Here is an 18355-nt window from a genome sequence, read left to right as displayed (position 1 = left end):
TTGAGGAGATTGCACAAGAGTTCACAACAAATATATGACTTCTACGATATCAAGAGACGCAAAGTACGACTAAAATAAAAAAGTTAGCTGTTCTAAATATATAGTTTGGTATGGTAGTGCTTGTGTGTAAAACAAATTATCATTTTTAATATTTGGCTTTGTGTAAATGATATTGTGATTTTCTATATTACCGAGAGAAGTGCAGGTGCAAGTGGCGAATATGGTGAAATACATATTCAATTCATAAATTTGTTGACAATCTAATTATAACTATATGCCGATCATGTTTAACGGCCTCCCAACCAAAATTCCTATGGCCACGCAATCATGCCACACATCACGCTGTACTGAAAAATTTTGGATGGACTTTTTGTTGGGATTCTAGGATTATAGTACTTTAAAATTTTATAGGTCGTTTGATTTTTTTGACTTCAAGTTTTACCACTCGTCTTATTCAAAAATTTGTGCAAAATACCACTTTTTTTGTTGTGAGTGCTTTATCAATACAAGATCTTTAATAGCCCCATGATGCATCAATACAAAAATTTTGAATAAGACGAGCGATCAAACTTAGGGTTAAAAAAATCAAACAAACTATAATTTGTAACAGAGGTAGTAGTTTACATACGAAATTCAAACCTCCACCGATAGTTGAGGTACAAAAACAACTATTCAATCAAGAAACATCGTTCCGAATGGCATGACATGCACTCCTCAGAAACACAAACCCCCGCCTTGGCCGCCATGTGCGTTGTGCGCCACGTCCTTGTAGCAAGCATTTATTGCGAGAGCTCGCCCAGGCCGCTTTCATGGACCCCCTCGATGAAGCGATGGCCGGGCTGAGATGGTGGCAGCGACGCGGCGCTGGCGGCCCTATATAAAGGTGCGGCGCGGGGGCTTCACACACTCGGCGCCACAGCTTCTTCCTGTTCTCGTCGTCCTCCTCGCTTCGCTTCAGCTGCAGACCTGCAGTGGAGAGGATCGGAGCTTGGTATATATACATGCTTCTCTTCCTCCTCTCCGCTCCTCCGATCCATTCGTGTCGCCGCGCCTCCCTGAACGGTCAGCTATTTCTGGTAGGTGGTGATCAGTCTCTGGTGACTGGTGACGAGGTGAAGACGATGCCGCCCCCGTCGTTGTTCCTTGCGCCGCTCCTCGCGTTCGCGTTCGCGTCCGCGACGACGACGGCACCGCTTCCGACGGCACGAACCCTCGTCGACGGCGCGAGAGGCCACGGCCACCGGCTGAAGTCGAAGACGTTCCTGTCCCCGCCCTTGTCCCTGCGCCCGGGCTCCGTCTCCAACAAGTGGTACACGGACGTGGACTTCCCTCGCGGCCACCTCGCGCTCAAGAGCTTCAACGGCGAGCTCGTCGACGCGCGCGGCGCCCCCGTGCCGCTCCACGAGACCTACCTCCACCACTGGCTCGTGGAGCCCTACTACGTCCACGCCGCGCGGGGCGGCGGCGGCAGCGACGGCGAGAGGCTCCCGCGGGCCAACTCCGGCGTGTGCAAGGGCTCGCTGGGGCAGTACTTCGGGCTGGGCTCCGAGACCCGGCGCACCGCGACGTGGGTGCCCGACCCCTACGGCGTCGAGATCGGCGGCGGCGGCGACGCGCCGGCGGGGTACGAGGAGCGGTGGTCGCTGAACGTGCACGCCATCGACACGCGCGGCGCGGCGGACAAGCCCGGGTGCACCGAGTGCCGGTGCGACCTCTACAACGTCACCGTCGACGACGACGAGGGCTACGCCGGCGGCCTGCGCTGCTGCTACGACCAGGCGCGGTGCCGGGTGGGGGCGGACTTCGTCGACGGCGAGGCACGGGAGCTGTTCCTGCGGTACACCGTGATGTGGGTCGACTGGAGCGACGCCGCCGCCGCCGTCGTGCCGGTGAGGATCTACATACTCGACGTCACTGATACGGCGCTGCTCGACGGGAAACCCGACCCCGATTGCAAGGTACATACATGATACATGTCCTCAAGCATTTTCTGATCATCTAGTTTGCCAGGTTTGTGACCGATCAGCATGAATTTAAGCCCGTTGGTTTGGATGTGCAGGTGGAGTATACCGTCGAGGAATGCAGCTCTGAAAACAGAGCGAAAAACGATTGCGTCGACGTGAAGGTGACCAAAGAAGTGTTGCCCCATGGAGGCAACATCGTCTTCGCCGTCGGGCACCAGCACGCAGGTGGCATCGGCACTTCTCTGCACGGCCAGGTGGCATCTACCTATATCCCCATATATACCAGTTCTTTGCAAACTGAAAAAAAATTCTTGATAAAATATGAAGCTCTTCTGCGATAAAACAAAAAAAAAATGAAAGAGACAGAGTATAGCAGCGTCAGCATAACTGATGAACTGCACTGGATCGATCGATTTTATTGACCACATCAGGACGGCCGGCTGCTGTGTTCATCGACCCCGATCTACGGCGACGGGGAGGAGGCCGGCAACGAGGCGGGCTACGTCGTGGGCATGTCGACGTGCTACCCGGAGCCGGGCGCCGCCAAGGTGCGCGGCGGCGAGGCGCTGACCGTGCTGTCCAACTACACCGGCGAGCGGCGGCGCACGGGGGTGATGGGCCACTTCTACCTCCTCGTGGCCGACGACGACGAGCAGCAGCAGGCGGCTCCCAACAACAAGCAGCCGTCGGCACCGTGCTTCAGCTTATTCCCGGCCTCATGTGAGCAACCATAGCTTATCTGTCTCTCTGAAACTCTCACATTCTGAGGATCTCGATGCGATCCCCGATCCATGTTGAGCTTGAGAACGAATTCTAACATCTAGTTCATTGTGTTCAAACATTGCAGGGTGCGTTCCGGCATGGCTGTTGGGCAACCTTCAGTAGTGAAAAATAAGATTCAGAAAGCCCAGCCTTTGGTACTGCTAGTACTTGTGTGTTTGTCGCTCCCTGTCTGCCAGTCTGCACGCTTGTGCGGCCGGCGAGGGCATGGCGTATAGGCATGTCGCCGGCGACTGCTGGCACCTCGTAGCAGGGCATAAATAAGATCTGTGTGGGCCCTTGGGCAAGAAAGAGCGATCGAGCAAGGTGGCTACTATGGTTTATGGTACGGATGATTATTGCTTGCTTTGGTGTCCTTGTTGCATTTTCCTCCGATCGATCGTCTCGTCTCCATTGCTCTGTTACGAAAAAAATTTGAGGGACGTGGGGTCGCTGAACTGGAATTAATGCGGTGGATACTGAAACTGTGAGCGACAGAAGCAGCGGCACACTGAAACACACACGCCACTTTTGTTCTTTCTGATGAATCTCAAGGGTAGAGAACGAACTAAAAACCAAAAGGAAAGGAAAAAAAAACTTTGCACATTGCAGGGGAATATCACTAAAAGACGAAAGAGGAAGAACAGGAGAAAGAGATCAACGGAATTTTACAAAGGCAAGATGGCTAATAGATCAATTCCCCTTGATGCCGGTAGAAACATGCGTGCCGGCCACCTTCGTCACCTCCTATATCAGCAGCTTGCTGCACTTCTCCAGGCTCCAGTGCATCGTCCTCAACGCGACTGAAGAAACCCGAGGGAGGAGACCGGGGGGCCATGGCCGGCAAAGCCAGCGGCACGATCCCGCCGCGTTGAGGACGACGCACTGGACCTGCGGAAGTGCAGCGAGAGGAACCGGCATCAAGGGGAATCGATCGTCGAGCCATCATACCCTTGAAAAATTCCGGTGATCTCTTCCTTTGTTCTTGCTCAATTCTTAGAGCTGCTGATAACTTGTTGGGAGTAGAAATTGTAGACAAGAGAATAGTGAATTGGCGCAATTTCTCATTGATCTCATGATGTCCTTTTATAGGGAGATTACAAATTCAGTTACAAGAGCATTAGAATGACACTTGATATCACCCTCTAATGGCAGCAATTGAGAGCTGCTATTAGGTGGTTTTAAGGCTATGTTTCATGGCCATAACCAAGGCCTTAAACCAGTCTTAATCCTTTGGTGTGCTGCATTGAGGAGGTCAATTAAGACCTTTTATCACAAATACCACGTACGTCACCTGGCAATAATACAACAGACAACACCAGAAGATGGGTTGGTAGACAATACTGTAACAGCAATTATCTATCTACATAGTACAGAGGATCATTTATTTGCATTCCCGTGTAAATCTTACAGGTAACTCTGGCGTTCTACACTCGAGTAACTCACACGGCTCTCCGAAAGAGCAAGGAATCAACACGAGACAAAACCCTAGACCGACAGAAGAAATCACATTTGGCTTACCTACAGTGGTGCTCTGTTGCACTGTCCTCCTTTCTGGCCGGCATCAGACGGCACAAACGAGCCCTAATGTACAATTACCAGGGGCAGACAGGCAGGCTACAGTATATTACAAGAGGGGCAGTCATCTCCCGGACATGAGGTTCACCAGGCCTTGGTTCTCCTGGACCGCATTAATGTCCCACAACTCGCTCGTGGACGACAGCGTCATCAGCGCGACGACGATGGATCTCATCGTGGGCCTTGCCTTGGGGTCTTCCTGCGTGCACGCCCTTGCCAGCATTGTCAACTGCAAAATGCGAACCATGCGTTAGCCTCACATGTTTCGCAAAACATAAAAAAGATGGTAGACATAATTCTGCAGCAGTATGTATTATACTGCTCAGTCTGTGGGTTGGCTCTAACCTTGAGAATGGAGTCCATGGGGTAATCCTCGCCTAGAGCTGGATCAATCATTCTCTGGAGGCCTTCCTTTGGATCGGGTGTGTTGAGTGCTTCTTCAAACTGCAGTTTTTTCAGTATGGTTTGTGATTCATGAGTCATCATTCATCAAGCAGGAAATCCATGAACAACAGCAAAGCATCCAAAGCCAGTTTGTGTTGCCAAAATATCTATGAACACATCAAAAATTGACAACAAAGGAGAAAAGGCATGATTTAAAAAAATTCCTCATTCATAAACATGAAACTCAGATATAGCAGATGCCAGATGATGAGGTAAAAACAGTTGTTCAGAACTGAATGTGTTAAAACTACTGGACGCATGTTTTACACTAGGAGGTAACAACTACCCTCATGGTAATGAAGCACAAGAGCATAAAGCATTTTTCTTTCCTAGATAAACTGGCCAGGACCTCTGGCATTTATAAAATGAGAATGGCAGCCAAAAAAAATATGAGAAGCAGAATGTAAGAAGAGTTGATTCAGCAGGACAATTACCAGATAAACCAGCCCCTTTGAATCGCTAGCAGACTCAGTTGATCTAACAATAGCTTCTTTGGCCGAAATAAGTTCATAAAGAACAACGCCAAAGGCATACACATCGACCTTAGGAGATACATCACCATATCGAGCATATCTGCAAACATCATAATCCATAGAAGTCAACATTTATTACATATGGTGCAAAAATACGCAGTGGCGTATAAACATTCAGGACACGTACTCTGGAGGCATGTAACCAAATGTACCAACAATTCCACGTGTGGGCAGTGATGTATTACCAACTTCTGTAAGTTTTGTTAAACCAAAATCTGCAACCTGGATCAAAGATATAATTATTACGGGAATGGTGAGAAAAACAGCTAAAAGAAAATCCATGAACTATTCAAACCTTTGCACGGTAGTTTTTGTCTATCAAGATGTTTGCTGACTTGATATCCCGATGTATATATACTGGTACAGTATGTTCATGAATGTACTCAAGACCTCTTGCTGAATCTAAGGCAATTTGAATCCTGGCAGCCCAAGACAGAGGCTCATAACCTACATGAACATTTATGGTGGTTAATTTACAGGAAGCATCAGAATAGGCACAGATAACCAATCTAAGAGGCGACATAACACATTACCAGTTCCACGCAAATGCTGGCTCAAGTTCCCATTCTCGATAAACTCATAGACAAGGAACAAAGAACTCTCGGTGCAATAACCAATCAAACGCACCTGTGCGAAGAAAAAAAAATTATGGCACCAAAGGAAAAAAATATGAGTCAATCGGAATGGAGATAACAGTGAAATAACATGACTGTTCCGCCTACAGAAATTTGATACTGCTTTGGTAAGATAGGAATACAGGAATTATATTAAAAAAAAAGTCAGGCCCATATATTTCCTCAACTTTGATTCAAGTGATGTGCAATATATTGATGTGCACAACCTTCCTGTACAAGGGTGATGCCATCCATTGCCAATAAGCAAATAACACAGAATCTCGTCATAATGTGAAATTAAGACTCGTGGCACTCATCATAACCAGAGGAATTGGAATTTGAAGGAGAGTATTGCAATCCAGACAATATAAGCAAGTATACAAGTAATAAAAATTACACTCAAACTATGTTACCATGTTGCTGTGTACTATTTGAAGTTGAAACTTCCTAAAAAGTTTCTTCAAACAGCAACTTCTCCAAACAAAAATGAATGATGATTCATTATTTCATTGTTATAAGTAAATGAAAACATATAGAACACCTAAGAGAAAAAATATATAATATATAAAATGCCACCTCAGCAAACAATAATAATAATTAAAAAACAGAGGAATCACTAACCAGATTCAGATGATGAACATGTGTCAAAACCTTCAACTCAGCAAGGAACTCATTACTAGCCTGCATATCCATTTTCTTTATGGCAGCTTTCTGGAGACACCCAAAGTAAAACAATTACAAATGATGAACAGATTGTAATGTTTGCATGATAAGAACGCATTTCTATTTGCAACTGCAAACCCCATAGGAAGGTGATGTTTGCGAGTTTGTGAAGTGCACTTTAATATGTTTACTATCGACGCAACTGTGAAAAGTTTAAACTAACCTCGCCTCTGAGCTCAGCATAATAGACAGCGCCAAAACCACCCTGCCCAATTTTATAACTCATGCTAAATCCCTCTGTGGCATTGAAAAGTTCTTCATACGAGAACTCTACTGATTTGTCAACAGTAACTCCTGGCACTCCTAAGGCATTATCAGCTTGAGTACTTGACAGTGCAACTTTATCCATGAATGCTGTAGCAGCTGGAGAAAAAATAAATAGTAGTAGTTCAGAAATTTGTGGAAGCTCCATATTTGTAGAGAGATAGCGAGAGGGGGAAACATCACACACCCATTGTGGGGGGGGGGGGTGACCTTTCATATATATAGCCGAGACGGCTTGATGTACAAGTAAGAGTCAAGTAGACTTAGAGTACAAGACAAGTCAGACTTAGAGTACAAGACAAGTCAGCTATACATATTTCTAATAATATTATCAATATGAAGTACTGTAAAATGAAAAAGGAAATAAGTGGAAAGAGGAAACAGTATTTATTTAAGGATGACTGACTGTCTGTGTGCTCAAAAGTACACTTATGGGTACCTCAAACATACCAAAGACCTTTTGGCACATAGGTCATAAACTTTATTTACCCAACAAGATTTTCAGGTTTCCAGACACACAATAAAGTAGCTTCACAGGGTAATCATCGGAGCATCAAAAGGATTGGAACCTTAACCTACCATAACCAACATTTATGGTTGTAGGTTTCCAATATGATAAAAGGATAAATATTATCTTGCAACTGTGAAAAATGGTTTTCCAGGCAAGATGTTTAAAGTAAAACTTTCTGTTGCAGGGTAAATACGTAGAAAGAGAGGCTGACAATATCATTACCAAGTTGGGTAGAATCTTCAGATGATGGAAGAAGAGCAGCCTTTTTCGCCTTTCTTCGCCTATAGAACATAATGTATAAAAAGATACCCAGTAACAGTGCAGCAACACCACCAACGACTCCTCCAACTACAGGTCCTACAGAACTTCCTTTTCCTGTCCCGAGTTGATGAGAGTGACAATGTGTAAAAAGATCACAGTTTCTCAAAACAATAACTGACATCCATTTTTTTCTTGCAAAAATCTTAAGGCAGAAGCATAATTAGCTTGCAAAAGGAGGATGAGGCCGCCTGTACTGCACAAGATGAGGATGCTTATCAGCATGAGTGCAGAAGAATTAATAACATTCAAGTAAATATCATACAGGATAACATGGCAGGCAGCACCACTTACCCTGGTGTTGCTAAAGCATGGTAACTTCCATTGGAATCTGGAGAACCAAAAGACAAGATTAAACCATTTTAGAAGACAAGATCAATCCTAAAGTTTGCAGAGATGCTAACAGCATTTTCAGGGAAAAAAATTTTGGAAACTACTTTCAGGAAAATAAATGCAGCCAAATAGCTGCAATTAATTGAATGAAGCCAGAAAAATGCCACTGATGCAACTGCATACTACCAGGCATGAGAAGATGCAATGAGGATTTCACGGGACTATGTCTATCGAATAGTGCAAAGCTAATTTGAGATGCAGAAATAGACCAGGAAAAAATGTTTCTAGTTAAGTAACTGTGCATACATCGAAGCCATGAACTAACACATGGAATCAGTAATGTCCATCAAACATCAACCAATTCAGAAATGTCACCAGTGTCATAAGGAATTCAGCGAGTTCTTCGCCTAATTGCATACACAATCAAAGCAACTAGAAGTAGCCATGCATGAACCCTATCAAGCAGCAGAGAACAAATTATTCAGAAAACACCTCCAATCCTAGCTACTAGCCTAGATTAGCATACAATTGGGCATTTCCTACAGTAATAATCCCGAGAAGTCCTCCATTTCAGGTAAATTCAAGCTAAAAGCCTAAAATTGAACTGAATTGTCCACAATTCGGATCACACAACAGCAGATAGAAATGCTGACCTTTGACGGGGACGAAAACGAGCCCGCTTGTGTTGGTGTCCATGCCGGGGTTATACTTCCTAAGCAGGTCCGCCGAGAAGCTGTAGTTGGCGGCGACGGCGGCGAGCGTCTGGCCGTCCCGGAGCGGGTAGGTGAGGAAGAGCCCGTAGTCCTTGGAGACCCCCGGGTCCCCGCAGGAGCAGTTGACGGTGACGTTGACCGTGACGCCGGTGTCGGGGATGTTGGTGGCGGGGTAGGTGTTGGTCGCGGCGAGCCAGGCGGCGGTGGTGAGGTTGCTGAAGTGGGCGGCGATGCTGTCGTAGGTCTCGCCGCTGCGGACGAGGTAGGGGAAGGAGCCGGCGAGGTAGGTGGCGGCGGGCTCGCGGGGGAGGGAGCGGCAGCCGCAGGGGAAGGAGACGTTGACGGTGGCGTCGGCGGGGATGAAGTCGAGGTTGGGGTACTGCGGGTTGTAGGGCCCCAGCGAGCGGTAGTCGCGGATGGCGAAGAGCTCCGCGATGTAGGTGAGGTTCTGGTTCCGGGCGATGAGGAAGGAGGCGAGCGCGAGGTCGCAGCCGGAGCGGCAGCCGTCCCCCGCCGCCGACGCGGCCGCGGCGAGGAGGAGGGGGAGGAGGAGGGCGGGCAGCGCCATGGGGACGGGACGGCGAGGCGGCGCCGGAGGAGGAGGAGGAGGATACCCTAGCGTAGCCGCGGAGGCGGGGAGCTTCCCATGAGAGGAGGTGGGGAGTTGGGCTGGGGTAAGCAGCCAGCAGAGCAGGCGGCGACGAGGAGCGCGACAACGCGGCGGGAGTTTGACCCGCGGGCGGGCGGGTGGGGCCCACGCGCCCACCGCCAGGCGGGGCCCGCCACTTGGGAGGTCGTTCCGTTCCCTTCCCGGGGAGGCACAGGCAGGGTTAACTTTCCGGCGGAAAACGGAAAATTTTCCATTTCCGCTAGTAGCCGGGAAATGGAATTCCGGTATTTTTCGCTATTTTTTGTTTTCAAATTTAAAAATTCAAAAATATTTGTAAAAAATTGGGAAAAAATATGATAAAAAATTAGGTGTTCTTCTGAGCAAATAGGACTAGAACACACTCAAATCTAAAATCATTTGCTAAGCTAAAATTGCATTTTAGTTGAAAAACAAGGTTATTTGTAGTCTAATGAGGTAGGATTTATAGCTTTTTAATATCCGTACTATCAATGGGTTAAAAGAATATACCTTTTGAATGGAATGAGAGGTCTCCTTTATTTATCCTTACACTTTCATCATATCTTCATTAATTATTAAGTACTACGTGATATACATAAACATTGTTTATTGGATTGAACTTGGGTTTTTATATAGACTATGCAATTTATGTATTATAAACTTATATTATGGTCTATGCAATTTAAGTTATTGTGATAAATTTAGTTTTCATGCATTTTATTTGTGATTTCATGTGACAATATACTTTTGTTATGAATAATTTGTGTGTAATATATTTAATATGCATTGTACATTGCAATATACAATAGATACAAAAAAATATTCTATTAAATTATTTAATTCTTCATATGTTTGGAGCATTTGTAGTCAAAAAATGACATTTTCCACCAAAAAGTCCGGAATTCCGCCGGAAAGTAGCGGAATTTCGCCCGGAATTTCCGAAATTCCGTTTTTTAAATTTGAATTCACATTCCGTTCGAAAAATGCGGTTTTCGGCGGAATTTCGTCCGGAATTCCGTTTCCGGTGATCGGCGGCATTCGAAAAAAACGAAAAGGTGAACCCTGGGGCACAGGCACCTGGCGAACGGAGACGACGGGGCCAGCCAACGGCGGCGGTCAAAGTGACAATTCGGCAGCAGAGCTGCTTCCATCCCGGTCGGCCGCTAATGTCCGGGATCACGGCGTGATTGATTCGGAAGGGCAAGTGAAGTGATGGCATTTGTTTACTCAGGGCTTTGCTTGCTTCTGTCGCCATGTTCTGCGCTTCGCCTGTTTTACGGGGCTCTTCTCTTGCAGTCTTTGACCTTGGTCTCTTCTCATCAAGTATGGCAAGGGATGAGCTCATGAGCATTTTTTTTTAAACTTCTTGTTGCACTGTGATCTTAAAAGCCTGGTCCCTTTTTTACACGTAGAGCCATGGCCTCCGTTACCCCCAACGACCTTTCAAAAAAGAAGAAGAAGAAGAAGTCATGGCCTCTATTTTTGGCATGTAGAGCCCTGGCCTCCAAAAAGAAACAACGGCCGTTAAAACCTAGGTTTCCAAAAGGCCAAAAGGTCACAATCTTTCGGACATCAGCAATGTCACGGAGGGACAGGAAGCAGCAAGGCATAGAGACACTTGAGGCCCGCTCCACGTGTCGCTAACTCAACTGCCGAGAGCAGTATTGCAGAGACCTAGTGCTCATATTGTTTTCAAATTACAGTGCTTACTTCATTTTGTGGCGCAAGCCTTTGGCCAATTATTACTGTATCAAAACAATTTTTTTATGGCACAAATGCTAAATTGGTATTATCTAACTGGGGTTGTAGTAAGGCAGCACGGTGTAGACGGTCTGCACGACGGTGAGCACGAGCAGGAAGACGGCGGCGGCGGCGGACATGCTGGTCCAGGGGTTGCTGAAGTAGTCGTGCACCAGCACGGCGCGGTGCCGGTTCCAGCTCCGGCCGCAGTGCTCCCGGACGTCGCGGAACAGGTCGGCGTAGCAGTTCTCCACGAACTCCGGCGGCGGGCACAGCTCCCCCAGGTGCGCGTAGAACGCCGCCGTCTCCTCGTCCCCCTTCACGAACACCCCCGCCCGCTGCAGGATCTCCACGTCGCGCCGCGCGTCCACCACCGACGCCATCAGCAGCACGTAGCTCACCAGCCGCTGCAGCTCCATCCGGCCCCGGCTCTGCTCGTACGCGAGGAGGTTGGCGAAGATGGCGTGGTTCGTGTAGCTCTCCACCGCCGGGATCTCCAGCACGCCGCCGCGCCGGTCGAAGGTCACGTCGACGAGGCTCCGGGGCGACTTCTTGGCGCGGAACGTCACGCCGGCGTCCTTGAGCTCCGACGCCGACGGGAGCTGCCAAGGGACGCGCTCGTCCACCGGCTTGGACATCCACTCCTCCAACGCCTCGTCCTCGGACTTGCCGCTCCCGGGCCGCCGGTCCTCCGGCGGCAGGAACCAGTGGTAGTACAGGTGCAGCAGGTGGTGGATCTCGCCGTCGGGGGGCCGAGCGGCCTCCTCCGCGTCCTGGGCAGCGCCCATGTCGACGGTGAGGTACTTGACGAGGACGTTGGCGACGAAGTGGTCCCGGCCGAGCCCGCCGGTGGCCATGTCGTAGAAGCGCTCGAGGACGAAGAAGGGGAGCTGGTTCTCGAGGAGGAAGAGGTCGTTGTACACGTTCTGCATTGCCCACGACGCGTCGACCAGCGCGTCGTCGGCCTTGTCCTCGCCCTTGAGGAAGAACTCCACCACGAAGCAGCCGTCGAGGAGGAGCATCTCGGCGAACTCGGCCGGCGGCAGCGCCACGGGCTCCGCGTACCGCCGCCGCGCGCGGGGCTCCATGGCGCGCGCCGCGCGGGCGTACGTGGCCAGCGTCGAGCCTCCGCCGCCGCCGCCGCGGGCCAGGAGGTCGCGGAGGTACCGCCACTTGTGCGCCTCCATGGCGTCGAGGTGGCGGCCGGCGCCGCGGTGGAAGGGGGCCAGCAGGGGCAGAGTCATGATTGAAACATAGAGGGGTCAATTTACTAATGCCGACAATTAGGAGGGGTCATATCTTATTAATAAACAATATTAGCAATGAGATTAGGAAATTTCATGTGTAATTACACCAACATTAACATTAGGGGGGCCATGGCCCCTGCCCGCCCCCGTCTCCGCCCCTGGGGCCCAGGGACACCATCTGCGGCTCGTAGAGGTGGCGGTTGCGGTCGCGCATGGGGCCCGCCACGCGGAAGATGGTGAAGGGCTCGCTCTCGTGGGGCTTCCCGGGGAGCGCGGCCAGGCGGCGCTCCATGCGCGCTGCCATCTCGGCGGCCTCCGCGTCGTCGCCCGCCTCCTCATCGCCCTCGACGGCGCTGCTCTCGTCCAGCCGGTGCTGCATGGCCGCGGACATCTCATCCCCTTCCACATCATCGCCGTCGTTCTCCTCGGCGCGTGCGCTGGCCACGCCAGTGCGGCGGCTCCCGTCGGCGTCCATGCCATTCCCCACGACGGTGCTGCTCTCATCGCCGGCGGCAGCGCCGTGCTCGTCCAGCATGCCGGCGTGGCCATTGGGATCCAGTAGGGGCTCCATTAGAGGAGAGTCCATGACCATGACCCAGGATGGCCGTCAGAGTCTCAATCTCAGAGATGGCGCGAGACGGAGTTAAAGACAAGCAGGGCAAGAAGCGTGGGAAACACCGGAGCCACCTTTGTTAGACTCCCTGGCTGTGTTTAGTTCCACCAAAAGTTCCCAAAATTTTTCACTAACGTACATCACATCGAATCTTACGATACATACATAGAATATTAAATATAGTTAAAAAATATAACTAATTGTATAATTTGATTGTAAATGACGAGACAAATCTTTTGAGACTAATTACTCCATGGTTGGACAATAATTGCCAAATAAAACCGAAACGTGCTACAGCAACTTTTTCGCAAACTTTTCGCGAAAACACACCCCCTATTGGAAACACCGTGGAAAACTCCAGAGGCTTTGACAGGCTAGCCTCCGACGCCATGGAAAAATCTCTGGCCAATGGTGGTCTTGCAACGATTGCATCTATGACCAAAAAAAACAAACCTGGGCAAGGGCATTGAAAGGTCCAGCAGCTTTTTGAGAACATCTCTTTGCCTTGGTCGCTAAGGAAATCAGAATAGTCCGGCACCTGATAAACCTGCATACATGAGCTAACATGGAGTGTTCCAAACAGAAGCATCTTGCTTGATGCTTGGCAACACTCCAACTGAGCACAAATACCAATCGACAGGGCAAGTGGGACAAGTAACTGAAATTCCAATTACAACTGTAGGTAGCTGAGCAATTCTCAGTATGACCTTACAAGGACTTAGGTTCAGAAGCTTCTCAAATGGTCAAGTTTTGTATGGGTGAGGCCACATATTGCTGTTACGGCCATTAAAAGGAGCAAAAACAATGGGGAAATATGCAAATTTCGGTCCATCCAACCGCTATAGCACGTATCATGTATGTATGAGGGGAAAACTGCCTTGCTGGATTGCGTCAATACCAAAACTGGCTGTGTTTAGCTAGTCAGATTCTGGACAACTGGAGAATGATGAAGACGACTTCTTGAGAGATGGCTGGACATGGTGGTGGTTGGCCAGAATTTTTACTCCTGGTCACCTTGGGGGCCAACATGGGCAGGATACTTTGCAGAAACATCGGCCCAGGTGCTTTGGCCTTCTGTCAGTTGCTTCACCACGGATGCCACTTCGGTGATGTCCACCCGGATCTGTTCCTTACTGTCCCTCTCCCGGATAGTCACGTTTGTTGTGGAATCAACTGTTACAGCAAATGGAACACCAATCTCATCTGTCCTTGCATACCTCCTCCCAATGGATATAGCTGCCAGAAATCAGATAAAAAAAAGCTTACATGTCTGCATCCTACCATACCATGTAATATGTTCCAAATGAAGGCCATCATCCATCAGTATTTAAGATCATATCATACGTACCAGTAGTGTCAATAATGTGGGATATACCAGCAGTTGTTAATGCTTTAGCAATCACTTTGGCAGCAGCATCAAACTCTTGGTTCTTCACCAGGGGGAACACAGTGCACTTAATAGGAGCCACTAGAGGAGGGAACCGGAAGACATTAAGCTGTTCCTCTTCTGATTTGCTAGGCCTTGTGTAAAACGAATGCTCGAACAAACAGTAGATGATCCTGCCTATGCCAAATGATGGTTCAATGACCGAAGGGGTGAAGACTCGCTGATGTTCCAGCTTCTTCTCCATGCCGATTGACACCATTTTCTTGGTAATCACCACATCTTTTCCAAGTGTGCAGACTTTAAAGCTTGTCTCCCCCTTGGTTTCTAGAGCAGATTTCATCTCTAAAGCTTCCTTCTCACTCATAGCCTGTCACCAACAAAATAAAGTAGCAACTGCCAACTCAGGGAGGGGGAGACATTACAAAACTAGAAGTCACATGTAACAAAGACAAGGACAAGATGTGTTGCCTCCAATGCTTCAACGACCATCTTTTGGTTCCCCTTAAAAGCAAGCCCCAGGTCTTTCTTTGAGGGAACTATCACAAGTTTCTGCAATAATGAACATCAGCAATAAGCACGGTAAATGCCAGAAATAACAAGTATAAAGAGATTAAGAGACAAAATCTATATATATAATATGCCATTCAAAATGGTAGTTTCCGTGTGCTTCGATGGGCAAGAAAATATGTCATATGTAAACCATGAAAAACAAGGTGTAGCCAGAGGAAAACTGGAGAGCTGGATATGATATTTCACCTCAACCTCCCTAGGCTTGGAAAACTTTTCATGTGCAACAAGTGGGACACCACTTTTCTCCTGTGAGATAGAAAGCAGCCAAGCATGTCAGCATTAGTAGCACACTTGAACACTAAACAGTGGACACTGATACAAAATTCATTTAGCAAGGGTAGTTAAAACAGGAAATGAGCATATTCAATTCCAACAGCAACATATAAGGATTAAAATTAGTATCCAAAGATGTATCTTGGGTGTGAAAAAGATGCAGTAAGCTTACAGAGTGTGCTCGCAAATCATATGCCGATCTATCAGCAATACCGACGCACTCTATCCACCCATAAGAGCACTCTATTTCAGCATCCCAACAATCAGCAGCATAATGGGCCATCTCATTAGGTAGATGCTGCCTGAAGCGCAGCTGACCCTTATCAATTCCCAAGCGTGTCAGGAAAAGATAGACCCTTCCAATGAAGTAACCAAGTGTCTCGTTATTAACAGTTCCCTGTTAAGAATAGGGTGAAAGTTTAGAAGCAGTATCAAGCATAGAACAACATATATAAACGAAAGAACGAAAGAAAAGAGACTAAATTGGCAAGAAAAAATTGCCAGAAAATACAAACCTTTGAAACTGCGTCACCAAGCTTCATTAACTTGGCTGACTCCCCTGAGAGTTGCAGCTCTCTTGGAAACATCAAGAACTCCAAATCAGCAACATCAACAAACTTTGGATGTGATTTATCCTCTGGATCCACAAAATGCTCAATCTCTGCCAATGTGAATTCACGCACTCGGAGAAGACCTTGTCGTGGCGAGATCTGATTTTCAGGTTTTAAACATAGTGAGCTGACGAAAAAAGGAACATCTAGCCAACTATTACATAGCCAACAACTGCTCTTCAGAAGTGTCAGTAACTCTACAGTAAGTAACAAATGTACTTTGAAACTATCAGAAGGCATTAATTCCACCCAGCATATCAATAAAAAAGGAAAATTAGTTCAGAATCTAGATTGATCATGTAACTAAAAACAAAGTTAAGAACAAAGTTTATGCACTGAACCATCGTATCTAAATTATGAAAAGTACCAAAGCACACTACAATTGCTGGCAGATCGGAGACAATACAGAAATGACTAATACTAAGCATTTATTAAAAAGGAATATCAAAGAAAATGGGACAAAGAACACAAACCTCATTTCTAAAAGCCTGCCCAATTTGGGCTGCTGCAAAGGGAAGCTTTTGTCCATTGTAGTAGTACAGGTCCTTGAAGTTTACAAAAATGCCCTGTGCAGTCTCAGGTCGCATATACCTATGTTCCCACACAAAATTGATCATTTTTAGCCAATGAACACAAAAGGAAGACAATTACAGGGAATGGCGATCTCCTTACCCCACGCTAAGACCAGTGGGCCCAATAGATGTCTGGAACATAAGATTGAATGGGTAGGGATCAGAAAGCGGGTTCTTTGTATCAGGGGCAATGATGCCATATTCCTTAATCTTTGCACCAAGCTCCTCTGCTGAGAGGTCATCCAAGATGGCAAGAACACGCTTAAATTCATCAGCCTTCTCTTGGGGCAAGGTAAGGTCTTTCTCAAGCTTTTCCTTGCAAAAATCTTTCAACAAGTGATCAGCACGGTAGCATGTGCCTGTCTTCTCATCTTTAACCATGAGGTCAGTAAACTTCTCAACATGGCCAGATGCCTTCAGGACGATTTCAGGTGTGACACAGGGGCAGTCAACCTCCAACATGTTCTCTTCCAGAACAAAGTGCTGCAAAGAAATTACGAATTGTGAATTGTGATGATTAAAATCTTAGCAAAACAATAGTAGAAGATAAGAATATCATCGATTAAATCACTCTGTGGATAATTCCAATATCAAACACATAAAATTGCTAAATATAGGCAGCTTCCACTAAAAACTAGGAAAGCACATCCAAAGGTAAACCTTTAGTCAAAATATGAGGCTACAAAATTATAGCTTTCCATATTACATTTTCCGATTAGTACTTACTAACTGATATGAGAAAAGTTTTGGTATGATTAGGTCACCAATGGATACACAATTCAAAAGGGACTAATGAAACACTTCTGTTCTAATAGAAATCGTTATCATCCAGATTTTTTTATACAAATTACAGGGGGAGTAGAACATTCTACACATTAATCAATATAAAAAGTAACTATTTTTTCCACACCTGAAGGCCACACATATCATAATCCTTGATGTACAGCAACTACACTAAAGAGGTAAGACGAAACTACAGAAAAATCAAAGCATTTGGAGATAGATCGCGGGCGTTACCTGGCGCCAGAAGGAAAGAACATTTGCCTTGACGCGGCACCCAGGCGGCCCGTAGTCGTAAAGCCCCGCCACCCCGCGGTAGATCTTGAACGAGGGTATGTAGAACAGCTTCCGCTCCAGGGTGTTCACCACGGCCTGCCGCAGCTCCTCCCTCGCGGCGCCGCCCGCGCCCGCCCCGACGGCCTGCTGCAGCCGGCGCGCGGCGGCGCCGGCCTCGACCTTGAGCGCCTTCAGCGCCTCGACCGCCGCGTCCACGTCGGCCTTGGACGCGCCGCCGCCGGCCTTGAGCGCGCGCACGGCCTCGGCCTGCGCGTCCACGGCGGCCTGGTGCTCGGCGAGCGCGCGCCGCAGCGCGTCCTCCGACGTCGCGGCCATGGAGGTGGCGGCGGCGGCGGCGGCTAGGGTTGTGGCGGGCGAGGTTCTGGGTTTAGGGATGGAGCGGGGGAGTGAGGAGAAGATGAGCTGGGGGCGGAATCGCATAAAGACCATTGATGGATGCGGCCGGGGCGACGAAAGCGATGAAGCACAAAGAAAGGGGGGAATGTGCATTTGAACCCTTGTGTTTTCTTTTATTGCGAAACAAGTTTGTAAGTCATCCAAACTCAACCAAAAATTTTGTTTTGTAGGTTCGAGTGAGAGGTGATTTTTACCGGGCCACCTTTAAACTTAACAAAGGCTCTTATTTAAGATAAAAAAACTCTCAAACTATATAGTAGACTTGTTCCAAATTCTTTTTTATCAAATCGGCCTAAGTGTCTATTCAGCGTAATATCACCACATTGCAAATGATGTTTAAACTTGTCCTAAGTCCTTAATTAGAGCCACTAACTCTCAAATTATATACATACAGGACTTATGACTTATCTCGGGTTTTTTATAGGGAAAACATGTTCACATCAACCTCTCTAGCATGATGTTGTGGAATCCTCATGGGTTAAAAGGG

The 18355-nt window shown here is 47.7% G+C and overlaps 4 protein-coding genes across 4 annotated transcripts; 1 reads left to right on the top strand and 3 right to left on the bottom strand.

Annotated features, from left to right (window-relative positions):
* Positions 1-925: 925 nt before the first annotated feature.
* LOC120639268 lies at positions 926-3087 on the top strand. The gene is made up of 4 exons (XM_039915242.1): positions 926-1958; positions 2060-2218; positions 2396-2684; positions 2812-3087. Exons 1-4 carry the CDS (start codon positions 1002-1004, stop codon positions 2847-2849), a joined length of 1443 nt encoding a protein of 480 aa, XP_039771176.1. The 5' UTR covers positions 926-1001; the 3' UTR covers positions 2850-3087.
* A 972-nt stretch (positions 3088-4059) lies between these two features.
* On the bottom strand, positions 4060-9448 carry LOC120713026 (chitin elicitor receptor kinase 1-like). Its single transcript, XM_039998983.1, has 11 exons — positions 8695-9448; positions 8003-8039; positions 7613-7764; positions 6779-6978; positions 6514-6603; positions 5812-5905; positions 5574-5725; positions 5406-5500; positions 5180-5318; positions 4647-4745; positions 4060-4530 (listed from the first exon to the last, which is right to left on the bottom strand). The coding sequence occupies exons 1-11, from the start codon at positions 9320-9322 to the stop codon at positions 4366-4368; spliced, it is 1851 nt and encodes a 616-aa protein (XP_039854917.1). The 5' UTR covers positions 9323-9448; the 3' UTR covers positions 4060-4365.
* A 1437-nt stretch (positions 9449-10885) lies between these two features.
* Positions 10886-13064, bottom strand: LOC120639267 (UPF0481 protein At3g47200-like). The gene is made up of 2 exons (XM_039915241.1): positions 12534-13064; positions 10886-12346 (listed from the first exon to the last, which is right to left on the bottom strand). The coding sequence occupies exons 1-2, from the start codon at positions 12959-12961 to the stop codon at positions 11176-11178; spliced, it is 1599 nt and encodes a 532-aa protein (XP_039771175.1). The 5' UTR covers positions 12962-13064; the 3' UTR covers positions 10886-11175.
* A 553-nt stretch (positions 13065-13617) lies between these two features.
* On the bottom strand, positions 13618-17810 carry LOC120713025 (glycine--tRNA ligase, mitochondrial 1-like). The gene is made up of 9 exons (XM_039998982.1): positions 17413-17810; positions 16496-16878; positions 16297-16414; positions 15728-15922; positions 15385-15609; positions 15126-15185; positions 14838-14918; positions 14331-14736; positions 13618-14218 (listed from the first exon to the last, which is right to left on the bottom strand). The coding sequence occupies exons 1-9, from the start codon at positions 17785-17787 to the stop codon at positions 13983-13985; spliced, it is 2079 nt and encodes a 692-aa protein (XP_039854916.1). The 5' UTR covers positions 17788-17810; the 3' UTR covers positions 13618-13982.
* Positions 17811-18355: the final 545 nt, after the last annotated feature.

This window comes from Panicum virgatum, chromosome 6K (assembly GCF_016808335.1).
Source record: "Panicum virgatum strain AP13 chromosome 6K, P.virgatum_v5, whole genome shotgun sequence".
NCBI classification, from domain to species: domain Eukaryota; kingdom Viridiplantae; phylum Streptophyta; class Magnoliopsida; order Poales; family Poaceae; genus Panicum; species Panicum virgatum.
This window is presented reverse-complemented; position numbering and strand designations above follow the sequence as displayed.

Coding starts and splice junctions, on each gene's coding strand:
- LOC120639268 (XM_039915242.1), top strand. CDS start 1,002: ATGCTTCTCTTCCTCCTCTCCGCTCCTCCGATCCATTCGTGTCGCCGC. Junction 1,959..2,059: donor AACCCGACCCCGATTGCAAG/GTACATACATGA, acceptor TTGGATGTGCAG/GTGGAGTATACCGTCGAGGA. Junction 2,685..2,811: donor CAGCTTATTCCCGGCCTCAT/GTGAGCAACCAT, acceptor CAAACATTGCAG/GGTGCGTTCCGGCATGGCTG.
- LOC120713026 (XM_039998983.1), bottom strand. CDS start 9,322: ATGGCGCTGCCCGCCCTCCTCCTCCCCCTCCTCCTCGCCGCGGCCGCG. Junction 7,765..8,002: donor CATGCTTTAGCAACACCAGG/GTAAGTGGTGCT, acceptor ACTCGGGACAGG/AAAAGGAAGTTCTGTAGGAC. Junction 4,746..5,179: donor CAAAGGGGCTGGTTTATCTG/GTAATTGTCCTG, acceptor AAAAAACTGCAG/TTTGAAGAAGCACTCAACAC.
- LOC120639267 (XM_039915241.1), bottom strand. CDS start 12,961: ATGGTCATGGACTCTCCTCTAATGGAGCCCCTACTGGATCCCAATGGC. Junction 12,347..12,533: donor CCGCAGATGGTGTCCCTGGG/CCCCAGGGGCGG, acceptor GCCCCTGCTGGC/CCCCTTCCACCGCGGCGCCG.
- LOC120713025 (XM_039998982.1), bottom strand. CDS start 17,787: ATGGCCGCGACGTCGGAGGACGCGCTGCGGCGCGCGCTCGCCGAGCAC. Junction 16,415..16,495: donor CCCACTGGTCTTAGCGTGGG/GTAAGGAGATCG, acceptor GTGGGAACATAG/GTATATGCGACCTGAGACTG. Junction 15,610..15,727: donor TTGGTGACGCAGTTTCAAAG/GTTTGTATTTTC, acceptor TATTCTTAACAG/GGAACTGTTAATAACGAGAC.